A 21,895-nucleotide genomic window follows, 5' to 3' on the forward strand; every position below is an offset into this window, starting at 1 on the left:
TTTAGCCTGCCTGCACTCAGACAGATGAACCAACATTCATTTAAATGAAAAAAATAACGCTCAATCGCTTTAAGGTATACAACTTAGGTCAATTCAGGCAGCTTTTGCTTTGAAGATGTCTACCCTGGCATTCATCAGCAAACACTATTGACTCATTTTGGTCTAATCTGATGTGATGTCATGCCCATTTTAGTTCAAAACTACTTAGCTGCTCATAAAAGCCATAGTTGAAAGGCCTGTTTTCCTGCAGCCTTAGGCAAAAGTCCACCCCTTTGATTCACAATTTCTACAGCTTGTTGTTGTTGTTGGCTTAATATCTAAGCCCCTGCATCTCTTAATTGTTTACTGGCGTTGAGTTGGGGGGGCGAGGCAGCTGGAGTTTTTAAAAAGTTGAATTTTTAAGTTGAGTGGCACATTCATGGTGTCCGCTCCAGGGAGTCTCTGTCAGTCTGCTGCGAGGAAGAAGTGTCTGCTATTCACCGCCTGAGACACCCAGAGGCGGTGTGAGCTCGGTGCAGCTCCGCCGTATAAAAGCAGCCGGCAGCAGACAGAGAAACAGAGGACATGCTTGTGCAATGTCACAGGGAGGCTGCTTGCTCTGGGAGGAGGAGAGTGTGAACCTGGGTCTTGTTGGTTGTTGCAGAATGAGGAAACTCTTCAGGTGAAGAAGTGCTCTTACTTTGGAACAACAACGCACAGAGGACATCAAGTAAAACCCTGGAATTAATTTAAATTTTTAACTTACTTTTGTTATGAGTAATTGTCAGAATGATCAACAGTGATCCAGATCATCTCAATGGATTTCTTATTTCAAAGGTAGGTTGAATATCTTTCATGGCAAGGCAAATGGAAAGGAAACACGGTACGCTGCGTAGCTATTATTCCAAGTTCATTTAGACATTTTATGGTAATATTGACAGTTTGGATCTATTGAAACAGTTTATGGTTAGTGGTTTGCCAACACATTTGGAGAAAGTCAACTTTAAGTCATAAAAAGATTCCAACACACTGGTGGAAGGATAATGATTCTTTACACTCGATGGGGCTACAGGGGTTTAGTAATCATCATTATCATTTTTTTTTGTAATATGTAAGATGAAATTAACACAAGGTGATGATACAAGCAGCTACATTGCAGTCTCCCCCTCCTCCATGCATTTCATACATTAATCATAGGGCCAGTCCATTGTTCATCCCCATACATTCCCTGCTTTGTCATTCAACCAGGAGACATCCTGAATCCTTTAGTGAGCATTTTGTGACTGTATCTATTGTTGAAGAGTAAACTAACCACATTTTTTGATTGTGTCATGTGTTGCTGCTTCGGGGAAGTTCTTTAAATCACCTGTGTTTCCGCTTGAACTGGATAATTTTTGATTGTAAGGCTTGTCCGTGCAATCCGAAATGATCCTTGCGAGTAAAACCATTGTTTTGAATTAAACTCTCATGCTAAACTTTGTACAGCCAGAATTGTCTGATTACTCTCTCCCTACAATAGGTATTGCTTATATACGTATATAAAAGCAAATGGTAATATATATAATGTAAATGTATATATAAACAAAGATTAAAACAAAGTTCTGAGTAATAAACGTCTATAAATTAAAATAAAAAGAAAGGATGATTTTATAAAAACCTTGTCTGGTTGAATACAAATGGAAAAAAAATCTTTGCATACACAGAATAGGAAATCAGTTGACAAAGTTACAATTCAGAATCAGTTTAAAATGTAATGGTCAACTACGTGATGTTAATTAATATGTTTGCTTTAGAAAATACAATGATCAGTCTTTCTTGGCTCGCTCTCCAAGCAAGTCCAATACGTTACTGACTCTCATGTATGAATCTTTCTTATTTTGCATACTGGCACATTTGCCTAATGAGAGTGTAATTACTGCTACCAGTGCTTTGAGAGGAATGTGTGCAGCAGTGTGCAGTGCCAACTCAAACTGTCCAAACTTGTTCACACTCCCAATGTTGTCTGGTATGAAGTGAGAAGTGAAGCCTCTTTGTGCCTAAACCCCACAGAGAGGCTGGGAACTTATTTGTTGTTTTAAAGCTAAATTACCGTAAAGGGATGATGTTACTGCAATGTCAAAATATTCATCAAACATTTAAAAATGACTCCTGTGGGAGTTTTGACGTATGTGGGAGAGCGGACAGGGGGAAAGGTGGAGTTGGGTCCTTTTATTTTTCTACCTCTGGATTGATTTATTAGATTTATTTTTAAGCAATCCCTTGATAGTCACACCAGGGCTATGCAACTCATTCATTGTGTTGTTCGTTAAATAACATTCAATCAGAAACACAATTCACAAATCTATTCTTATTTTTTGCATTAAGACTGAGTTTTGTGTGCAGGGTAAAAAATTTTTTAAACGTACCACACCCCCTTCAATCCGAATCCCTCAACGCCTTTAAAGAAACCTTCCGTGGCAGCAATAACCAGCCATCAAATAGAGTATCTCAATGTTTTCCTAGCTTCTCAGGTAGTGAGTAGATTGGTTGCTGTTATGTTGTGTTAGGATATTGGGGGTTTGAAATTGGGGTATACGATTTGTAAAGTTGTCCCAGTTCAATATTATTGACATACTGTGGAGGAGGTTGCAGTCTTTATTAAGTCAAGGGGGTTGACACAATAAAACATTGATCATGCTGGGAAAGATCTTGCTTGTTTAAAAAGTCAAACATAAGAATCCTCCCCACCAAACATTGACATTCAGTCCCAAAGCTGATCCAGTCTTTTTTTTTGCCCTTTCTCAGTATCTGCACCACCAGAGCAACCACATCAGGCCCAGCAGAGTCCAGCAGTGATGCTTGCCATGCAGCACTACAACTCCTCTGGCCTGCTCGGCCCCTTTCCCCTCTCTAACCACACCACCATGGGCCAGGTGTCTGAGGTGAAGGCCGTGGCATACAACGCCACCCGTCCGCCTTCCAACCCCACTGCCGCCGGCCTCAGCATGACCCTGGGCATCCTGTTCAACGTGGTGGCCCTCGTCATTCTGGCCAAGGCTTACCGTCGCTTCCGCCGGCGATCCAAGGCTACGTTCCTGCTCTTTGCCAGCTCCTTGGTGGCAACAGACCTGGCCGGACATCTTATCACCGGAGCCATTGTGATGAGGTTATACTCCTCGGGCACTGGTGGCTCCGTGGGGGAGACTGCATCCATCTTTAGAGGCGATCCAGACAACCCGGACGCGTCCTGTCTGTTTCTGGGAGGTTGCATGGTGTTCTTTGGCCTGTGCCCTCTCTTCCTGGGCTGTGGCATGGCCGCAGAGCGCTGCCTGGGCGTCACCAAGCCTCTGCTTCATGCCCATCTGGTGACCACAGCGCGGACTAAAGTGGCACTGATCCTGATTTGGCTACTGGCGTTAAGCGTGGCCCTTCTGCCATACTTTAACCTGGGTGCCTATACGTACCAGTACCCTGGGACGTGGTGTTTTATCAGGGTGATGGAGGACACCACAGTGACGGATCTGGCCTTTGTATTGCTGTTCTCTGGGCTGGCTTGGAGCACCCTGGCCTCTGCCTTTGTGTGCAACACTATCAGCGGGATCACACTAGTCAGGGCCCGGCTAAAGAAAAGATCCTGCTCCCAGCGCCGCTCGGCCACGTCTCATGACACAGAGATGGTGGTCCAGCTGGTGGGAATTATGGTCACCTCCTGCATCTGCTGGAGCCCTCTGCTGGTGAGTGTGGGGAAAAGTGTTGAACAGATGTTGAATCCCATTTAAAAAAAAGATTATTGTTTCTTAGAGATCAATGAGGTACAAGTACTGCTAGTTTCTAAAATGTAGGCCTAGGTAAACATATATTTTAGGGATTATCAAATATTCTGCATGCCCTTTAAAATCATTCAGGTGAAAAGATATAAACTAAACTAAAGTTTGTCATGTTTACACAACCTTTATTTGAGAAAAATGTATGCTTTAGATGAAGACATTTGTTGATTAGTCATCTACAGTTGGTCTGCAGCTGATCCACTGTCAATAACAGAACTCTGGAGGGTTTTTACAGAAGAAATCTCAACCCAAAAGACAAAGGGATCAGCAGAACTTAAGAAACATGGAAACTTAAGGATTCAAATCCTCTGGTTGTGGCATGTTAATAATTGCACCAAAACACAGTCCAGTAATAATCTAATTTGCATACAACTTTGCATCACATTAAGCTGTTTAGAACAGCAGGAAACTGAAAGTTTTGACTTTCTTAATAATTCCAACTGACTTAAGTAGCACCATTGCTATTTAAAATGCAATCACTCGATTCTATAAGAAAATTATCAGAATTTTTCAATTCACTTTACTGGTCATTGACACAGTTTTCTGTCAGTGACACTAATAACAATGAGAAGAGTTTGTTGCCTTGATAAGATTAAACATTTTTGTTGGCTCAGCAGCTGCCTATAAGAATTGTTTTATTCTGTAATACTGCCAAACAATATTCTAAAATGCCATAGCAGGCAGTTTTCCCCTCTTCGATTCCACTAAACTGCTTTAAGGCCAGAAAATTAATTGTCTCATATTCGTATATTTGGCATCTTTTTGTTTTCTTAAGCTTTGTGATGTTTACAAGGAGTGAAACATTCAAACCCAAGCACACTGTACATGTCCTATGCATCATTGTATGCCAATTTCCCTAAATTTCAGGCAGAAACATTTGATATCTTTGGAAACTTTAGGATCTCCGCCAGGCTTTAAAATAACATTGCTGTGGATTTCAATAATGTTACGCTGCACCAACAGAATACATTTGTAATGGCTAACATCAGTGAGGTTTTAAGGGTCAAATAGCATGATCCAGTTTTGGGTCATGCAAGCCATCTTTTGTTTTCCACACAAAAGAATAAAGGGAGACTACTTTATGGTTCTTAGTTCCTTATTGTATGAACTAAATTGAGTGCGATTAATCAATGGATGCATTTACTGCATTGATACAGCAACATGTATTTCCATAATTTGGTATACATTTTAGATGATTCTGATGTGGGATGTTGAAAAGGATGTAATCAATGCAGTTATGAAATGCCGGTTGTGAGCCAGAGAATATTTGCACAAGTAAACTCAAGCCACTCTTTATTTCATGAAATAATAAATGACATATGAGTCTACTTGCATATTTCTTAATTAATGAGTTTATTTCAATGTTACAGGAGCCTCAACATTTAAACGGTATTGCTTTTTTCAGGTCTTTGGACTGATGTCAGCCATACGTTCCTACAGTGGCACCATGGGCAGCGACAAGGACACTTACAGGAAGCTGGTTATGACGGGGGTCAGGATGGCCTCGTGCAACCAGATACTGGACCCGTGGGTCTACATCCTGCTGCGACGCGCCATCCTCAAGAAGATCTACAGGATCACCAAGAGACAGGCCAGCTTTAAGGGCAGCACCTTCCGCTCTGTACGCTGGGAGGTCGGCTCTTTTCTGAACTCAGAGAAAAACAGCGTGAATAAGATTTCCGTGGACTTACAGAGGAAGGAAGGGGACGTGTCAACAATCGGTTTGTAACAGACGCTCTGTCACCTATCAGAGATTTTTGCTCTTGGCTAGGGGGGAGTGAGAGTCCCCCTGGTTAATGTGTCAAGTAGGCTATATGTGTTTGGATCCGAAGTGGTCAAAACATTGAAGATTTGATGTATGAGCCAGTATTGTAAACCCTACAAAAAAAGCCCCAGCTCTTTATAAACTGCTTTTAATGCTAATTTAACTGTCCTCTGTGAGAGCAGGTGTAAATATTAAAGATCTTGTTAGTTGTAGAGTAATGTGTTATATTTCTGTTGAAGTGAAGACTGTGTCCAGTCTTAAAGCTAACATCTCAACTCAAAGGTTGTTGTCAGTAAATGTGCCATTTGTTCTGTTCTCTGATGTAACATAAAAGTCAATGACTTGTGTAAACGCTCACATAGAGAGCAAAAGAAAAAAGGTTGTGCTTTTACCTCAGCTATAAAAGATGTGAAAAAAACAACACCCTGTGTGTGTCCAAAGCAGTGCTGTGAAATGAATGTGAATGAGTGCTATTAAATGTGTGTGTGTGTGTGTGTGTGTGTGTGTGTGTGTGTGTGTGTGTGTGTGTGTGTGTGTGTGTGTGTGTGTGTTTGTGTATGTATCTATTTACAGTGCCCCCCCCCCCCCCTCGAGTGTCTGGGGACTGAAGTGAAGCTATATATGTGTGTTGCAAAAGTAAATTGACTGTGATATTGCTAGCAAAAGGGAATGTATGATTACACAATAAAGCGTTATATGTTCATTTTTAATTTCATTGTGGATCATAGTTGAAGTCAATATATTACAACTTTGTCAAGCTTTATTCTTTCTGACAGAGTAAGGTAAGGCATAATGTATATAGTCTTATAGCAGCTAGTTAGCCTAGCACAAAGACTTAAAAGTTAGGGTCTGGCTCTGTCCAAATGTTAAAAATTAAAACTGCTATACATTTTGATTCAACACACAAATAATATCCCTCTGTAGGTAATATCATTTTATATATATCAAGTCTTATTTATAGTGTGACTTGCCATCATATCAGACCTCTATGTTGCCAGTTATTCTCCATGATGCCAAAAGCTAGAGGCCACTCCACTATGATTACAATCAATCAGAATAGAGTTTATTGCAAGGTACGTTCAAACATAGCCTATTCTCGCACAACCAACCAAACAACAGCTAGTAGTACTTTGACACATAGCCTACAAGACATTTGCAATGGTCTAGTATTGCACACAATATATAGGCCTACAATAAACATAGGCCTAGAGATCATCACATCAGATCAGAAAACATAAAAATAAAATGTACAATAACATATTAAAATAGGGAGACGTGTGCAATTTTCTAGACTATCTATTTAAAAGAATACCTGTAGGCTCCAATTGTGCAGGAGCGAGTGAGCATGATCAAACATTTGCACATAGTAGCCTCGTTTCAGCAGGCCTAGTCTTGGGTCAAAAACTGTAGAATTACCCATAACGCTCGTCACGTGCAGGAAAGAATAACCTGTCGTTATACAATCGTTACAATGTAGTAATTATTGTGTATACTAGTCGATATGATCAGCAAAGGCAAAGCCAGCTGTGGTTGAGCAGGCGAGACATTACTAGCCACGCCCCTGGGTCGGTAGCCCCTTTTTCTGATTGGCTAGACTGGCAGTCACACGCAAAGTCCTGTCCAATGAGCTTATTCGTATTTTAATGTCGTGGGCGTTTCCGCCTCTGCTCCTCCTTGCTGCCGACTCGAGACCGGGGTGCTAGCGTGCAGCAGCGTCCCTTTTAGCAGCAACGATACCACGGTGAGTAAGAATCATACAGTATTTTAGTACTTAAGATAAACGGAAATAGTTATTAGCTGGGAGCTGGAATCCAAGGAAACTAACACGGCATTTTATTGTGTCGTTGCGCGTTAGTGTAAGTGTGCTTCAGATATGGTTCCATTTGGCTTTGTTGGGCTAAGCTAACCTGCTAAGTGCTAACTGTTGCGGCTCTTTCTATGGGGTCTCGATTTTGTCGTCTCGACCATTTTGGTGTGTGATAGGCAACATACCATTGTCCAAACACAAACATAATTTTCTGCAATGTGTTTGCACTTCTTTTTTTAGCTATTCAGCTGACAAGCCTGATAGGTACAGGTTGTTTTTTGCGTGTTTAGTAGTTTGGCGAGCGTGTCTGCACGGCGCAGCTTTCAACGATGATGGGTGATCCGTTTTTTCTTCTTTCTTTTCGGTGGGGGTTGTTAGCTGGGTGCCGTCGCTAGCTGAATTAAAATGGCGTCTGTTTTTTTTTGTTTTTCCAGTCTATGGGGTCTCGATCCCACTTATTCATAACTCACTTATTCACCCAGCTGATAAAGGCTTTGTGTCCTCGCAGTGTTAACAGGTGTAACGGTGGCGTGTAGGTCACAGCAGGCCAGGTTTGCTTGGTGCGTACGCATCACTGGGTCGCCGACGAAATAAATAAACAATAACATGCTTGTGCTCGTCATATATATCCACATGATTTGACTGTAATGCGCCAGTAGACAAAACTATCCTCTTTTAATGTTGTGTGTTATCTTTGCAAAGTTTACACCAGTGGGTGTGTCTCCAACATTTAATGCCATGTCCTGGCTGCCTGCCTGCCCTCTTAATCTCACTATTTCACCCTGATCACGTCACATGAGTTAGTTGTATTGAGTGACACGCTTGCAGTCATGCATAAACAGCCAGTCTTCCCTGAAGGCACATTGGTTGCCCTCTTTGAGGAGAAGAGAACATTCGTATTTCGTCAGAACTTGTCTCTTTTCGGTTAAGTTCAAAGTCACATTTGAACATCACACCTCCTGTCTCCAGTGTTTTTGTAGGCCTCAGAAATACTAGTTGTTAAGTATATTTCATCAACAGAAACTCCATCCCATGCATCCTATTGTGTATCTAGTTTAGTTTGCCTGCACAGTTCCCACAGTGACATTATAGGAAAGGGTACCTGCCATAGTGTTATGTGAACTGCCCATCTATGTGTACATTTGTTTTGCTTTTGGTGTGAAGGTGCTTCCTTGAAAAATGTCTTCCCATTGTTTAAGTAATATTTGTTGTATTTTTACCATGCAGTACGGCACCCTATTGTTTAGTTATTATTGTATGTTTATGCTCCATTGTATTAATCGGCTCACAAACCTTAAATGAATGAATTCCGCCTCACCATGGTGTTAAAATGTGTGCCTGCTTTCCCCCTTCCCTGTACAGACGGAGCACAACATTGTCACCTACTGCCGAGAATATTTGAACGCAGTCTTTCACTGGATATAGGAGTCACCAAAGTCTCTAGAACAACAATGGTAATGGTAATAACTTCCCTTTTCCCTCTGTATTCCATTTGAAATGATGCATCTGTGTGTTGTTGTTGTATGTCTCTGACGAACAGACAGGCAGCCAAAACACGGGGCACGGCACGCTGGCCTCGTCGTTAAATGTCACTGTTAACAGGACAAATAAATGTGTCACATCTATTTTAGGTCACAGGGCTAGTGCCAGCTTTCTGATGCGCCAGTCTGCCCGGGGCTTTACAAACACATGCTGCAGCTTCCACTTCGCCGCTCGCTCTCTGTAAATTGGCTTTGGCTGCCTGTGCGTACACTCTGCTTGTGTAATCACTGGTGGTGGAAGCTTGGCCAAGACAAGAGGCCTTGTTATTCCCTTTTTTCTTTTTTTAATTAATCAAAGTAGCAAGTGAAAGGAAAAGAAGGTATTTTTTTTTAAATCAGGATCAATGTATTTTCCAGGTTGACACAGAGCCTGTCCCGTAAAGCACGATCAATGAAGTTAATTAAAAAGCTATTTTGTAAAAAATAAAATAAATAAACAGATCACTTGGAAAATGTTAAAGCCTGAAATGTGGACAGGAGTTGAAAGAGCTGCTCTGTGTTGCATTCTGTCCAGGAAGCCAGATACTTAAGAAATCCTGCTTTGTGAACCGGCCTGCTTTTGATTAAACAGTGATGATCTGTTTTAATTCGCACAGCGGGGTGTTTCAACATTATCAAAAGTAGATGTCAGCTTTCTTGTCTGTCTGCCATAACAATTAGACCATGATGTCACAATTGATATGTATGTTTTGAGATATAATAATCTTGTTTGCTCTTATCAACGATACAATGCCCACCCTGTCCCAACATGAACTGCTCTGGTATGTCTTCTTCTTTGTTAAATATTTGAATGTCTCTTCACCCATAGCCTCCCACAATGCGCCACCGCTCCATGCGAGTCTTCATGAATGATGACCGTCATGTCATGGCAAAACACTCCCTCATCTACCCAACTCAAGAGGAACTGGAAAATGTACAGAACATGGTCTCCCACACCGAGCGGGCCCTCAAGTCTGTCTCTGACTGGCTGGACAAGCAGGAGAAGACTGACTCTGACAACGGAGACACGGATAAGGAAAAGTGAGGAGATGTTGGGTAGTGCTTCTCATGTTCAGTTTGGAGAAAATTTTCCCTGTCAATAAGAAATGGTTTAAGTGAACACCTCCTGACTGTCTGTCTGTCTTTGCCTTCTCCCCTGTAACGGCTGTGTCTTCTGATAGCGAGCAAAAAGACCAGTTCACTCGCTCTCTTCGCGGTGTAATGAGGGTGGGCCTGGTTGCCAAGGGCCTGCTATTGAAGGGGGACCTGGACCTGGAGCTGGTGCTCCTCTGTAAGGACAAGCCCACCATCAGTCTGCTGAAGAAAGTGTCTGAAAACCTTGTCGCGCAGCTCAAGGTGAGAAGGTGTCTCTGCTAATTATTTAGTTCACTGGTCGATGTGAATCACATTTTCATTATGGCCCAATCATGTTTTTTTTTGGACAATACAGATTTAGAAATTTGGGGGGGGGTGGTTTGTATCCATCCTCAAAGTATTTTTTACATCTCTGTCAACGGATAATGGAGTAAACACACACTTGATTCACCAATGGAAAAGTTAAGCTTACATCACTCTTTTCAATCATGTTTAGGTATATTTCTTAATTAGAATAGCAGAGTGTATGACTTATTGGGATAGATGACGCTTTCATCTGTAGGGTTACGTTAAGATTAGATTTGATTTAATTACAAAAACATGTGCTTGTATTTCCATACATAGAGCCAAACATTGTTTTTGTTCTACAATGCTGGGGCAGATTTCTATTTTATACTTTGCATAGTGCTAAATAAATAGTTAATTAGAATTCCTAATACAAACTATTTTGTCGACTTTGGACCCGGGAATTCATAATGTGCATGGTTTTCATATTATTTTAGTACAAACTAGGGCTGTCAAAATTATCGCGTTAACGCAGGGTGATTAATTTCTGGAATTATCAGCGTTCATTTTTTTATCCCAATTAACGCATGTGCAGAATGATCCGCCCCGTGCATCCCACCCGCTCTGTACTACACTCTCTCTAACTTTGTGACTGACCCAGGATCAGTAGCTGCGGGCAGCCAAACATAACAGCACGCTAGCCCATGCCGTGCTTTAAACTGCTAACGGTCACATATGTGTCGGGGGCTTTGATAGCATAAAATCAACTGCCGCGGGTGGCAGTTGATGTCGGGAGCAACAGGAGGAGAAACATTGTCCGCTCTGTTCAGAGCCCGCGAGGACACAAACGTCTGCATTTTTCAGAGGTGTGTGTGTGTGAGAGTAGACGTCAACATAACGTCGGCTTCCTGGCACACATGAACAGTCCCCTAGGACGTGGTCGCGCACACACACGCACGCACACCCGCGGACTGTATTCAAGAATGCACAACCTATAGATTCACAAAATAAATGCCATTATATAGCCTATATTTGCCCAAAGACATAGTAAAGAGACAGACCAATTGAATTATGGTGTGGTAGGTATATATTTTAGTTTGATTTAAATTTATTTTCAGTATAAAAACCATCATTTGGATTTTTCAAATGGTAAAATTAATCGTGATTAATCCACAGTCCTGTGATTAATCTGATTAAAAATGTTAATCGTTTGACAGCCCTAGTACAAACTAAAATGGGCCAACCATTTTGTTTAGTGAGAAATCAGATGGTCTATGATCTTTTAAAACAAACATCTCCAAATCTGCAGTGGCCTCACTATTGTTGCGTTTTTAAACACTTTGGTCTTTCACAGACAGAAGACAAGTATGTGGTGACCCAGCACGTCCGTGAGGCCAGTATCGTCATCAAGAACACCAAGGAGCCCCCTCTCAACCTCACCATTCACCTGACATCTCCTCTGGTTCGTGAGGAGATTGAGAAGGTTGCTGCTGGAGGTAAGCTCCTACACTGAGGCCTCAGTGTTCTTTAGTGGCTCCCCTCCTCCAGCAGGGAAGCCAGGCCAGGCAACCAGAATAGACAGATATTGTTTATTGGGCCTTCAATGGAGCTAGGGGACAGGAATGCACATGTCACATTATGCAACTGCGCTATACTTATAGCCCTATAGACACTCTCGTAGTTCCATGTAATGTAATTGTACATTTTTGATGGCCCAATATACAGTATAGGGCAGGTAGTTTACTGACTGCTGAAGACGGGGCTTTCTCTTGCCCCTTGATATTCAAGGTCACCAACGAAATGAAGGCTTACTGAGAATTTAATCAAATACAAAAAGAGAGACCACTTGTTTGCATGTGTTTTATCATTGATGATGAACGGTTTGCATTGCAGCAAAAATGAGTAGCAAAACATGTGGTGCAACCGTCCTTGGAAGTCAGACCCAACAGTGGGCTATTGTTCCTTTTAGCAGGGAAGGCTCTGGGTTACAGATAATGACGAGAGACACTTGGAATCTGCATCTATGCCCAACTGCGCTCAAAATCCACAGGAATTTGCCCCAGTTGTTAGGTTATGATAGACTCAGCCATGTAACAATTGCGCAAAGTCCCTTTACTGTATAAAAACAAAGTAAAATTGCCAACACTCTGTTTGGGAGCACTCAACAGTATTAAGCATCTCATTTTGAGCAGGTGTTGACCTTGACCTTATCTGTAGCCCGGTGCAAACAGTGATGCCCAGTTTGGGTCTTTGTTTCATTGAAAGCCATCAGTTTTGCTGCAGTGTGGACCTGTTTTGATACCCACGTTTTTGTGCATCTGATAACTTCTGCCTGTGGTTCCAATTCTGATTCTCTTTGTCAAGCCTTCTAGTTTGTCAATTTTTAGGGACGCTGGACCTTTGACCAACTGGCCGCTCTCTGTCTCGGAAGGGGCAAAGTGCAGTGTACCCAGTACAGGGGCAAAGGGGAGGGGCTCTACCTCCTGTTAACGCCAGAAAAGAAAAAGCACACATTTTATTTAAGCATCCATGGAGAGGCATCCTCCCATTTGAAACAACCAACCACCCCACAATAAAGGCACATTTTTTTATGCCAGGGTTTTTTCCCCTAGTCAAGTTAAACCCAGCTTCACAATGCTGTCGTTCTGGTGGGTTCTAAGTCTTAATCACTGTGTGCCTGACCGTGCAAATCCATATTAACTTGGTGGTTGTGCAGTGGAGGGGCCCCCCTCCCCTTCCCCCTCCTGCCTGTGGTCTGGGAAGGCTGCCTGTGTTCCCCCTGGCCGGCTGACAGAACTCCCCTTGGTCAAACTGTACCTTGTCTTCTTATTCCACCTGCCAATAGAATCGCTTTCATGCAACGATCCCCCGGATGTTCTGGACAGGCAGAAATGCCTAACTGCCTTGGCGTCTCTCCGCCACGCTAAGTGGTTCCAGGTTTGGATCTTGTCTTTATTTGTCTCTAAAACAGACTGAGTTTGGTTCTATGCTGTATGTTCCTTTTGTCATTTATTTCGGCGTCTCCATGTGTTTTCTTTTTGTTTTTTTTTCTCTCTTAATTTACTCTTTTGAAGTGTACTTCCTGTAGTAATAATTGATGCTCCGGATATATTGTGTCTTAGGAAACCTTTGTCATTCCACTGTTGTAGAGTTGCTTTGCTCACTTAACAGGTTCTACTGCAGTGTCATTTAAAAAAAAAAGCTAAATTCTGCTTTATAGTCATAGTGCATTAGTCTCCCTCACTCCTGCTTAACTCAATCACTGAAAAAAATAATAATCTGGGACTAATATACTATGTATCCAGGTGCAATATTTCTCTAATGTCAGTGTTGGTGTGAGTTGTTGTTGTTGTTGTTGTTGTTATTTTCCCATTTATGCGAGCTACTTGTAGAGTCGTTTCTGCTGCCACATTTTGTGGTTTTGACGATAAACAGTTTTTGTAGTGATTTGAACCATGTTTATTACTCTTGGTAGTACTGTGGCCTTTTGTCATCTTTGGCTTCCACACTTTTATAATGCTCCATCTCTTCAGTGTATGTGACCTCAACTCTCCCTGCTCTCTGGCTGAGTCCGTTACTGTGTGCCACAAAATCAACAGGAATATTGCACCTTGAGTATTTCTTTTTGTTTGGCTGCCACCGACTTAACCATTACAACCACAACATTGCACAGTGCTTTGAGATAGTTCACATGGCCCTCACATTAAACCTTGTATTAAAATTGAGGTGGCTTTATTTACACTTTTTTTTACCTGGACTTAATTCCTAAACATGTTTTCACCTACAAACAGAATTGTCTGAAAGCCACACCATCGATCATGATCATTATTAGATTCTCCCAACCGGGTGATCAAACATTATTCTATCATCCAATGTTTCTCTACATTACCATAATGACAAGACTAAGCTTCTATAGTCCGTGTGGCTTCATTTTTCATTTACTTAAGTTTATTTTTGTGTTGAAGCCTCACATAGTCTTCCACTTAAACTAAGGGTGCTTTTCCTCCCCATGCCCCTCCCTCCCCCCTCCCTGCTTGTGTCCCCAGGCCAGGGCCAATGGACTGCGCTCCTGTGTCATCGTCATCCGGATCCTAAGGGACCTGTGTGCCCGCGTCCCTACATGGGCCCCGCTCCGTGGCTGGGTGAGTGAAAGCCTCAATACTTGCCTCGATACACCAAAGTCCTTTTTTAAACCTCCTGGGATCATTGCTTCTGATAAACGTTCAGAATGTAGGAGGTAGCTTTCTTCAGACCAAGTTGGCTGTTTAGAACCGAGAAGCTCTCCGTGACCATTTCCTTTTGATAAGGCTTTGTCTTTCCAATATACAAAAAATGCAAGTAGCCACAATTCCAGTTCTTAATATAAAGAGATACTATCAAACGCACTGAGCTGAAATCGCTTTGTGCTAGCGACTGAGCTTAAAAATAGCATCCTCATGAGATTGTTTCCCTCCCTCTCCTGCTTTTCAGCCACTGGAGCTGATCTGTGAGAAAGCCATTGGCACAGGGAACCGGCCCATGGGGGCAGGAGAAGCTCTGCGCAGAGTATTAGAGTGTCTGGCTTCAGGCATTATCATGGCAGGTGTGTATGTGACGGAGGCTCTTCTAATGTTATCTAATTCTAGGTCCTAATGGCATCATGTCATTGTGTAAGCACTGTCTTGTACATTATAAAGGGCGATCTAAAAGTGTCATCTGGTTGTGTTGCAGATGCTGCTGGTATCTGTGATCCATGTGAAAAGGAGCTCACAAATGCTATCAGTCACTTGGACCACCAGCAGAGAGAAGACATTACAGCGAGTGCACAAGTGAGTAAGATACAATGGTGTGTTTGTGTGCAGTTAAAATGTAGTGAACATGTGATTCACATTGTATCTCTTGTATCTTCAGCATGCCTTAAGGCTGTCGGCTTTCGGACAGCTTCACAAAGTGCTGGGAATGGATCCCCTGCCCTCAAAGATGCCCAAGAAACCTCGTAGTGAGAATCCTATCGATTACACAGGTAAACAAGGCCAGCTCTCCTCTTGGTTATTGTTTGTTTTTAGATTTATGGTGTAGATGCAATGCAATAAGGTGCTGCCTCGAATGTTCTTGGGCCAATATTCTGTGTGTGTCTGTGATGCAGTGCAAATCCCACCAAGCACAACATATGCCCCACCAATGAAAAGGCCCATCGAGGAGGAGGAGGGAATGGATGACAAGAGTCCAAATAAGAAGAAGAAAAAGCTGCAGAAAAAATGTAAGTGCTGTTTTGGTACAGTATATTTGTTGAAACTTAATCAAAATACAGGTTATAAACCAGATCTAAATTAAAATGCTCGTGAGATGTAATGAGCTTGTGAGTTAAAAGGAAGGTTGTGGTTAAAGGAGTAGTATATCAATCGGTAGTTAATTGCCAGGAAGAAAAGAAAAAAGTGTCAACACAATTGCATGACGCCCTAAAGACTTAACGATGAATAGACTGAGATAATAGGTCATTTGTTATTTGAAGCCCTTTACAAACGCAACCATTGTTTGATAGCGTATGTCGTGCTGTTCCACCAGCTCCAGAGGAGAAGGCTGAGCCTCCCCAGGCCATGAACGCTCTGATGAGGCTCAATCAGCTGAAGCCAGGACTCCAGTACAAACTGATCTCTCAGACCGGCCCGGTTCACGTTCCCGTCTTCACTATGTCTGTAGAAGTGGATGGGAAGCCCTTTGAGGCTTCTGGCCCATCCAAACGCACTGCCAAGCTGCATGTCGCTGTAAAGGTGAGTACGGCATCCTAAAGTAAATAGTACATTTTGACCGTTTCAAACTCAAATGAATGTTTTTATTTTTTATATTTTCCCGCATTGTTTAAACCATGAATCTGTGTGTACAATGACAGGTCCTCCAGGATATGGGACTGCCCACAGGAGCAGAAGTAAAGACTGAGTTGATAAAACTGGAGGAGACAGAAGTAGCCGTCACCGTGGAAGAAATGAGGACAGTAACGCCGACTGAAACAGGCTCTGCTGCCATGGGAACAGCCAACGCAGACGCCACTGATGCTGCAGAGGTACAAAGCAGCTGGCGATGTGTCGAGTGACCATTTCTCTTTTCTTTTTCTTACACTCACCATCTGCCTCTCCTCTCAGGCGGCCCGCCAACAGGGACCAATCCTCACTAAACACGGCAAGAACCCCGTGATGGAGCTGAACGAGAAGCGCCGCGGCCTCAAGTATGAGCTCATCTCTGAGACCGGCGGCAGCCACGACAAGCGCTTTGTCATGGAGGTGGAGATTGACGGTCAGAAGTTCCAGGGGACGGGATCCAATAAGAAGGTGGCGAAGGCTCACGCTGCACTGGCTGCTCTGGAGCGGCTCTTCCCTGAAGGCGCTTTTGCTGACGCTTCTAAAAAGAAGAAGGGACCACCCATGGTAAACAAACACCCAGTAAAACAGAAAAGAATAGGATTATTTAGACCCAGGCTTCAATCAAATTTGATGCAAGATGATGAAGATTTTTTTCATATGGTAAAAATGTGTATCAAATGATACAGTAGGTGTTATAGGCCAATTTTCTGGTAAAATAAAGATTTAAATTACAATGAATTTTAACAGTGGTCTGGGAGTGGAGATGGAGCCAGTTAGCATGTAAAACTCCTGTATAATAATTCTTATAATAGATCTCGAACATAGACATAAACAAGTGACACAATTGAAAGATATACCTCTAAATCAAATATTAACTTAGAAAATATACTTTGTCAAAACGTTTTAAATCAACATTAAAAATAATGTTCTTCACGATTATTGCATGTGCCTGGCTTCATGGGATCAAGCAATGATCCTCATGGAGAGGTAAATTGCTGCTCAGTGTATGTGATAAATCCATGTATAATGTTTCTCTTCTCTCCAGCACGGTTCAGGCTACGATATGATGGGAGACTCTGCAGATGGAGATGCAGCTTCGCCCAGGGGCCGAGGGAGAGGAGGACGAAGTCGTGGAAGAGGCAGGGGCTTCAACAATGGAGGAGGCTACGGCCAAGGAGGTAACAACACACTTCGACTGCAGCCAACATCTGTATACCTATATAAAGTTAGTAGACATAGACATGCTTAACGTAATTGACGGGTGTACAAGTCAGCATTATACCTTTGTGTCGTCCTCCCAGGTGGATTTGGATCATATGGATACGGGAACAATGCTAACTCCGGATACAGTGAGTATTCATTTCCATTATAATCCTGGTTTGACTGGAGGTGTGCTCTTTGTGTGTGCTGCACTTTGGCTTTTCTTCACCATGCAAAACAAATGTCTCAGTCGGTGTGTCAGCACTGATGACGTTGTGTCTTCGGGCAGGATGGTGCACCTGGCCAGAGCTGTGAAAAAACTAGGAAATGTGGCCTATTATAGAAAAGTGTGTGAATCCGCGGCAAACAAGGATAACAGATTTTGGGGTGATCCGAGTTCAATGATTTTAAATTTCTCTGCTTTAAGCCACATGATTGAATGTGTTTTTGACAGGCCCCCTCTTTTGAGAGCCCCTTTTCTTCCCTCTGGCAGCCTGTCCTGGGGACTGACCTACATGAGCGTGACAGGAGCAGAGAAATCTAAAAAGAAAGAAACATTTAACCCAACAACTCAGTTTGAAAGCAATCTGACCAAATGAGTCATTCAACTGCCACCTTTATGGCAGAAAACCAAAAATTAAAAAAATCCCAATAAACAAATCTAATTTTGATATTTCTTTCCCTTCTCTGCCCTGTCTCACTCTTTAGGTGACTTTGTCTCAGACTGCTATGGCTACCACGAGTTTGCAACATAGATCTTCCCCCAGTTTTAGAAAATCAAAAACACTCCTTTTTTAGAGAGGATACAAATGGACAAAATACTCTGTAGTGTTCCAGCAGCATCATGAACTCCCTTCACAACCCACAAGTCCGCAACAAAGTGACAACGACCCCTCCGCCCTGTGTCGCCACAATCCACAATCATGTCCTGGCGCCTCGGGGGGACGGTCTGCCTCTGCATGCATGTAGCCACAAGTCACCCTCGTTTGTCTTGACCTGCAGTGGACGTACCTGAGCACGTGGACCTCCGCAAACTGCATTGTCTATGGCCACTATGTGTCAGCCCCAGGACAGGGCTTTGATGGGGTTCATTTGGATCATGATTTAAATGAATGAAGTGAAGGCCTGTAGGAGCTGGACATCATACTGCCTTTCAATAGCCTGTTCTCTCTCTCAATTCAATTCAAGGGGACTTTACTGGCATGGAAAACAACAAGTTAACATTGCCAAAGCAACCCTCTCTTTATTTATCTATCCCTCTCTTCTGTTTACCTACATGACAATACTGAGAACTTTGGAATTATGTCATTCTAATGCCTTTTAATCCCTTTTAATCATGATAGCGCAGTTTTCTTTGTTTTCTGTTGCTTTTCAAATCTCTGTTGAATCTGATGTTTCTGTGTCTCATATCAGCAACACCGTTAAGTCATGGCTACACTGAATGCATGATGGTCTTACTTTGGAAGTGTTTGGTACTAGGAGTATCCCAAGTGTAACAGCATTAGGCATCGATGAATGAGACTGTTGGCAGCATTACGTTTGCACTCATGGATTGGCCAAATTAGAAAATCTGATGTATGTTTGTGAAGGGAATACTTCTTGCTCTAGCTCCTTTTTTTAATGCGTTTGTTTTTTTTAAATAAATGTGACATCACCATTCATCATTGTTACTCAAAGGTCTGAATTATTGAAGTATGTGGCATGTGTGTAAGGAGTAGCTGTAAGAATATATCAAGTTATTCTTATTTTAAGATGTGCAATGATGTGATTTCCCAGATTACTACAACAATGGTGGTACAAATGGAGGAGCCGGGGCAGCAAGCAGCCCATCGGGTGGCCCTGCAGTGAGCCCAGCACCAGGGTCAGCACAGGGCTCCTTCGGTTCATACTATCAGAATGAAGGCGCATTCACCTCCACTCTTGCGGCCAAAGTTCCCAAAAAGAAACCCCCCATGCACAAGGGAGCAAAGTCCCCCTTTCCAAGTCCTCCAGTGGCCAACACCGGAGGTGCGGCGGGCTACCAGTCCACCCCCCCTCCAGGGCAGGCCTCCTATAACCAGTACACCCAGAGCTACGGGCAGGGGAAGAAGACCTTCACCCAGAACCAGGGTGGAGCGGCTGGATACTCCTACAGCACTGCCTACCCCAGCCAAGTGACGGGCGGTGCTACACCTAAACAAGAATACAGTTATGAAGGTGGGTTAAGGGGATTTATGAAGGAAATTCCAAGATAAGGTTCTGAAAACATTATCATGGAATCATATTTTAAATGTGTAAAAATCTATTTTTTGTTGCTAGGATTTCCTTCTTGTTTTTAACAGATTATTTACGAGTAGCAACACTTTTCTAAATTTTTTGAAATTTACATTATGAAAAGAGAAGTGAAGATCAAATCATTTGGTATGTTGTAATAACATCACTTAAAGGTTCAGTAAGCGGAATGGTCAGTTTAGCTAACTTCCTGTTAGCAGTCCCCTCCCTCGTCCCCATGTCACCACATAGCGAGTTATCTAGCGTCATCTCTGATCCGTAAGTGTGATAAAACATGATATAAACCATCAAAACGGACATTGGGAAGGATTTTTACCTGCTCCGCCATTAAACATAAACATTCACCCCTCCGTCGCTCTGCAAGTGCACCGGCAGTGAGACGGGTGCCGGTTTGTAGCGTTCTCTCTTCTGATGGTTATCATTAGTGGGATCCCTGAAAAGTTTATTTGCTGATTACATGCAGAGCAGGTGACAGAGAGATCAGCTCTATGAAACGCGCACACTATATAAGTGATCACTGTATGAATAAAGAGCGATTTAACACTTAAATAAATCGCTTACTTCACCTTTTAAGCTTGCATTATCCCACAAAATTCTTGTAATTTGCACAACTCTAGATGTAAATACTTCTACATCATTCCATCCTATATCATTAAAATGATAAAGTAGAAGGTCACAAGCTAAATTGCCATGTATTACCAGAAGCTTCCTTAAGGAAAATAAACTGTAGCCTAAATACAATGGTTTTTTTAAGTTATTATTCATGCTTAACATGATGTACAGTGACCGGAACCTTGATCCTCTGTTATTGTCACTGAATCTGTTCACAGTGGGCAGCAGGCTCGCCCTGGACGTCACCAGCCTCTGATCTGATTTGTTTAGACTAGTTAGCATACTCAATCACTGAGTGTTTTAGTGGCCACTATAAGAGTTTACATATATTATCACCTACCTAACAATAATAGCAAATCTAACAACTCAGCAGTTTTCTGTCTCTGGTCCAAGCAAAATGGTGGTGTGACTATATGTTGGACTCAGAACTGGGTACCTCAGGTTTTCTGCATACACTGAAACACAAATAATCTGTACACTGGTGCAGAGTGTGGTCAAGAGTGGTATTCAGGTCTAATAGTCTCTGCTTCACTGATGACAGTTAGAGGTTGCTGAACTAAATGTTTAACTTTTTATGTTTATTTAAATTTGCCAGACCTGTTGTGTGACCCTTGTCGGGGATTCTGCCTTTCTCCAAAAGGGCAAAATCACTTGGTAGTTTAGGAATTATTGAGATTTAATCTAAATATTCAATTTACTAAATCAACTGAAATAAAAGCATGAACAAGATAAACTCCGTCAGTACAACATAATTATTTATTTTTTTTATTGGCAACTTGTACATTTCAGTTGTTAGGAAAATGTTAAGCTCTATAACTATATACATTTAACTGTCACACCTGTTCCTTGTAGGTTTCAACAACCAGTCCAATTACAACTCCCAGGGCGGTGCAGCAGGAAGCAGCCAGGGCTTTGGCACCAACAACTCTCAGTACCACAACCCAGCAGTGGGCTACGGCAGGGGAGACAGCACCATGAATTACCAGTACAGATAGACTGTGTCACTCCGTCTGCAAATCATCGGCACCAAGCACCCCGCATCAGTGTCTCGAGCCTTCTCCAAAGAAAGTGACTGACTGTGCTCTCTGCCTTTTCCATGTTCGCTTCTTAGGTGCTTTTGGGTTTATATGTGGCACATGTGGGCACAAATTCAAGATGTCTGGACTTTGTTAGGTTTCAGGGCTGAGTATAGTGGTCTGGTCAGTGCTTAGTCTTGTGTTTTTAGGCTACTCCTATTTTTTTAATCTCTGCTACTACCAGTCCTCGTCCTCATCACTAAATATGAAGGCTGTTGCTACAAATGTTTCACTCACTAGCTCTGACTGGGTTTCCTTTATATGAAGACTTGTGTGGTGATTCATTTTTTTCCTGTGAAACTAGTAAAATCTTGTGGTTTTAAACTGCAAAGGTTGTTGTATTACTTTTTTGTAAGAACCCCAAATGGCTTGTTTTATTTCCTGCATCACGTGATTTTTGCTTTTTTTCGTAATAGTCAAATAGTTATTTTATTAAGTGGTTTTGAAGATTATACTTACATTCTGATATTAAATCGTTGTTTCCACTCAATGTAGCTTTTTGATTGGGTGGGATTTATTCCTGTCAATGTATAACAAACTGTGTTTGTATTAATAAATGATTTTATTTTGAATGGCGGTCTGAATTTGAGTTTTCACTTTCAGTATCAACTATTTGTACTACTAGCCTACTATTGATACTAT

General features: G+C 42.2%; 2 protein-coding genes across 2 annotated transcripts; both read left to right on the plus strand.

The window, feature by feature from the left end:
• The first annotated feature begins 644 nt into the window (after positions 1-644).
• Positions 645-6,125, plus strand: LOC307262656 (prostaglandin E2 receptor EP1 subtype-like). Its single transcript, XM_080043608.1, has 3 exons — positions 645-816; positions 2,764-3,692; positions 5,191-6,125. Exons 2-3 carry the CDS (start codon positions 2,814-2,816, stop codon positions 5,512-5,514), a joined length of 1,203 nt encoding a protein of 400 aa, XP_079899734.1. The 5' UTR covers positions 645-816; positions 2,764-2,813; the 3' UTR covers positions 5,515-6,125.
• A 1,106-nt stretch (positions 6,126-7,231) lies between these two features.
• On the plus strand, positions 7,232-21,841 carry ilf3b (interleukin enhancer binding factor 3b). Its single transcript, XM_080043916.1, has 18 exons — positions 7,232-7,291; positions 8,720-8,817; positions 9,707-9,918; positions 10,059-10,233; positions 11,612-11,753; positions 13,103-13,194; positions 14,304-14,399; positions 14,728-14,839; positions 14,968-15,065; positions 15,148-15,259; positions 15,383-15,496; positions 15,802-16,007; positions 16,127-16,297; positions 16,377-16,658; positions 17,140-17,272; positions 17,396-17,443; positions 19,071-19,490; positions 21,030-21,841. Exons 2-18 carry the CDS (start codon positions 8,809-8,811, stop codon positions 21,170-21,172), a joined length of 2,565 nt encoding a protein of 854 aa, XP_079900042.1. The 5' UTR covers positions 7,232-7,291; positions 8,720-8,808; the 3' UTR covers positions 21,173-21,841.
• Positions 21,842-21,895: the final 54 nt, after the last annotated feature.

This window comes from Ammodytes marinus (genome assembly GCF_949987685.1).
Source record: "Ammodytes marinus genome assembly, chromosome: 16".
NCBI lineage: Eukaryota > Metazoa > Chordata > Actinopteri > Uranoscopiformes > Ammodytidae > Ammodytes > Ammodytes marinus.

Bases quoted from the DNA above. Each gene is read 5' to 3' on its own strand.
- LOC307262656 (XM_080043608.1), top strand. From the start codon at position 2,814: ATGCTTGCCATGCAGCACTACAACTCCTCTGGCCTGCTCGGCCCCTTT. The intron at 3,693-5,190 runs GTGAGTGTGGGG...TGCTTTTTTCAG, and splicing joins TCTGCTGGAGCCCTCTGCTG to GTCTTTGGACTGATGTCAGC.
- ilf3b (XM_080043916.1), top strand. The intron at 15,066-15,147 runs GTGAGTAAGATA...TTGTATCTTCAG, and splicing joins ACATTACAGCGAGTGCACAA to CATGCCTTAAGGCTGTCGGC. The intron at 16,008-16,126 runs GTGAGTACGGCA...GTACAATGACAG, and splicing joins AGCTGCATGTCGCTGTAAAG to GTCCTCCAGGATATGGGACT.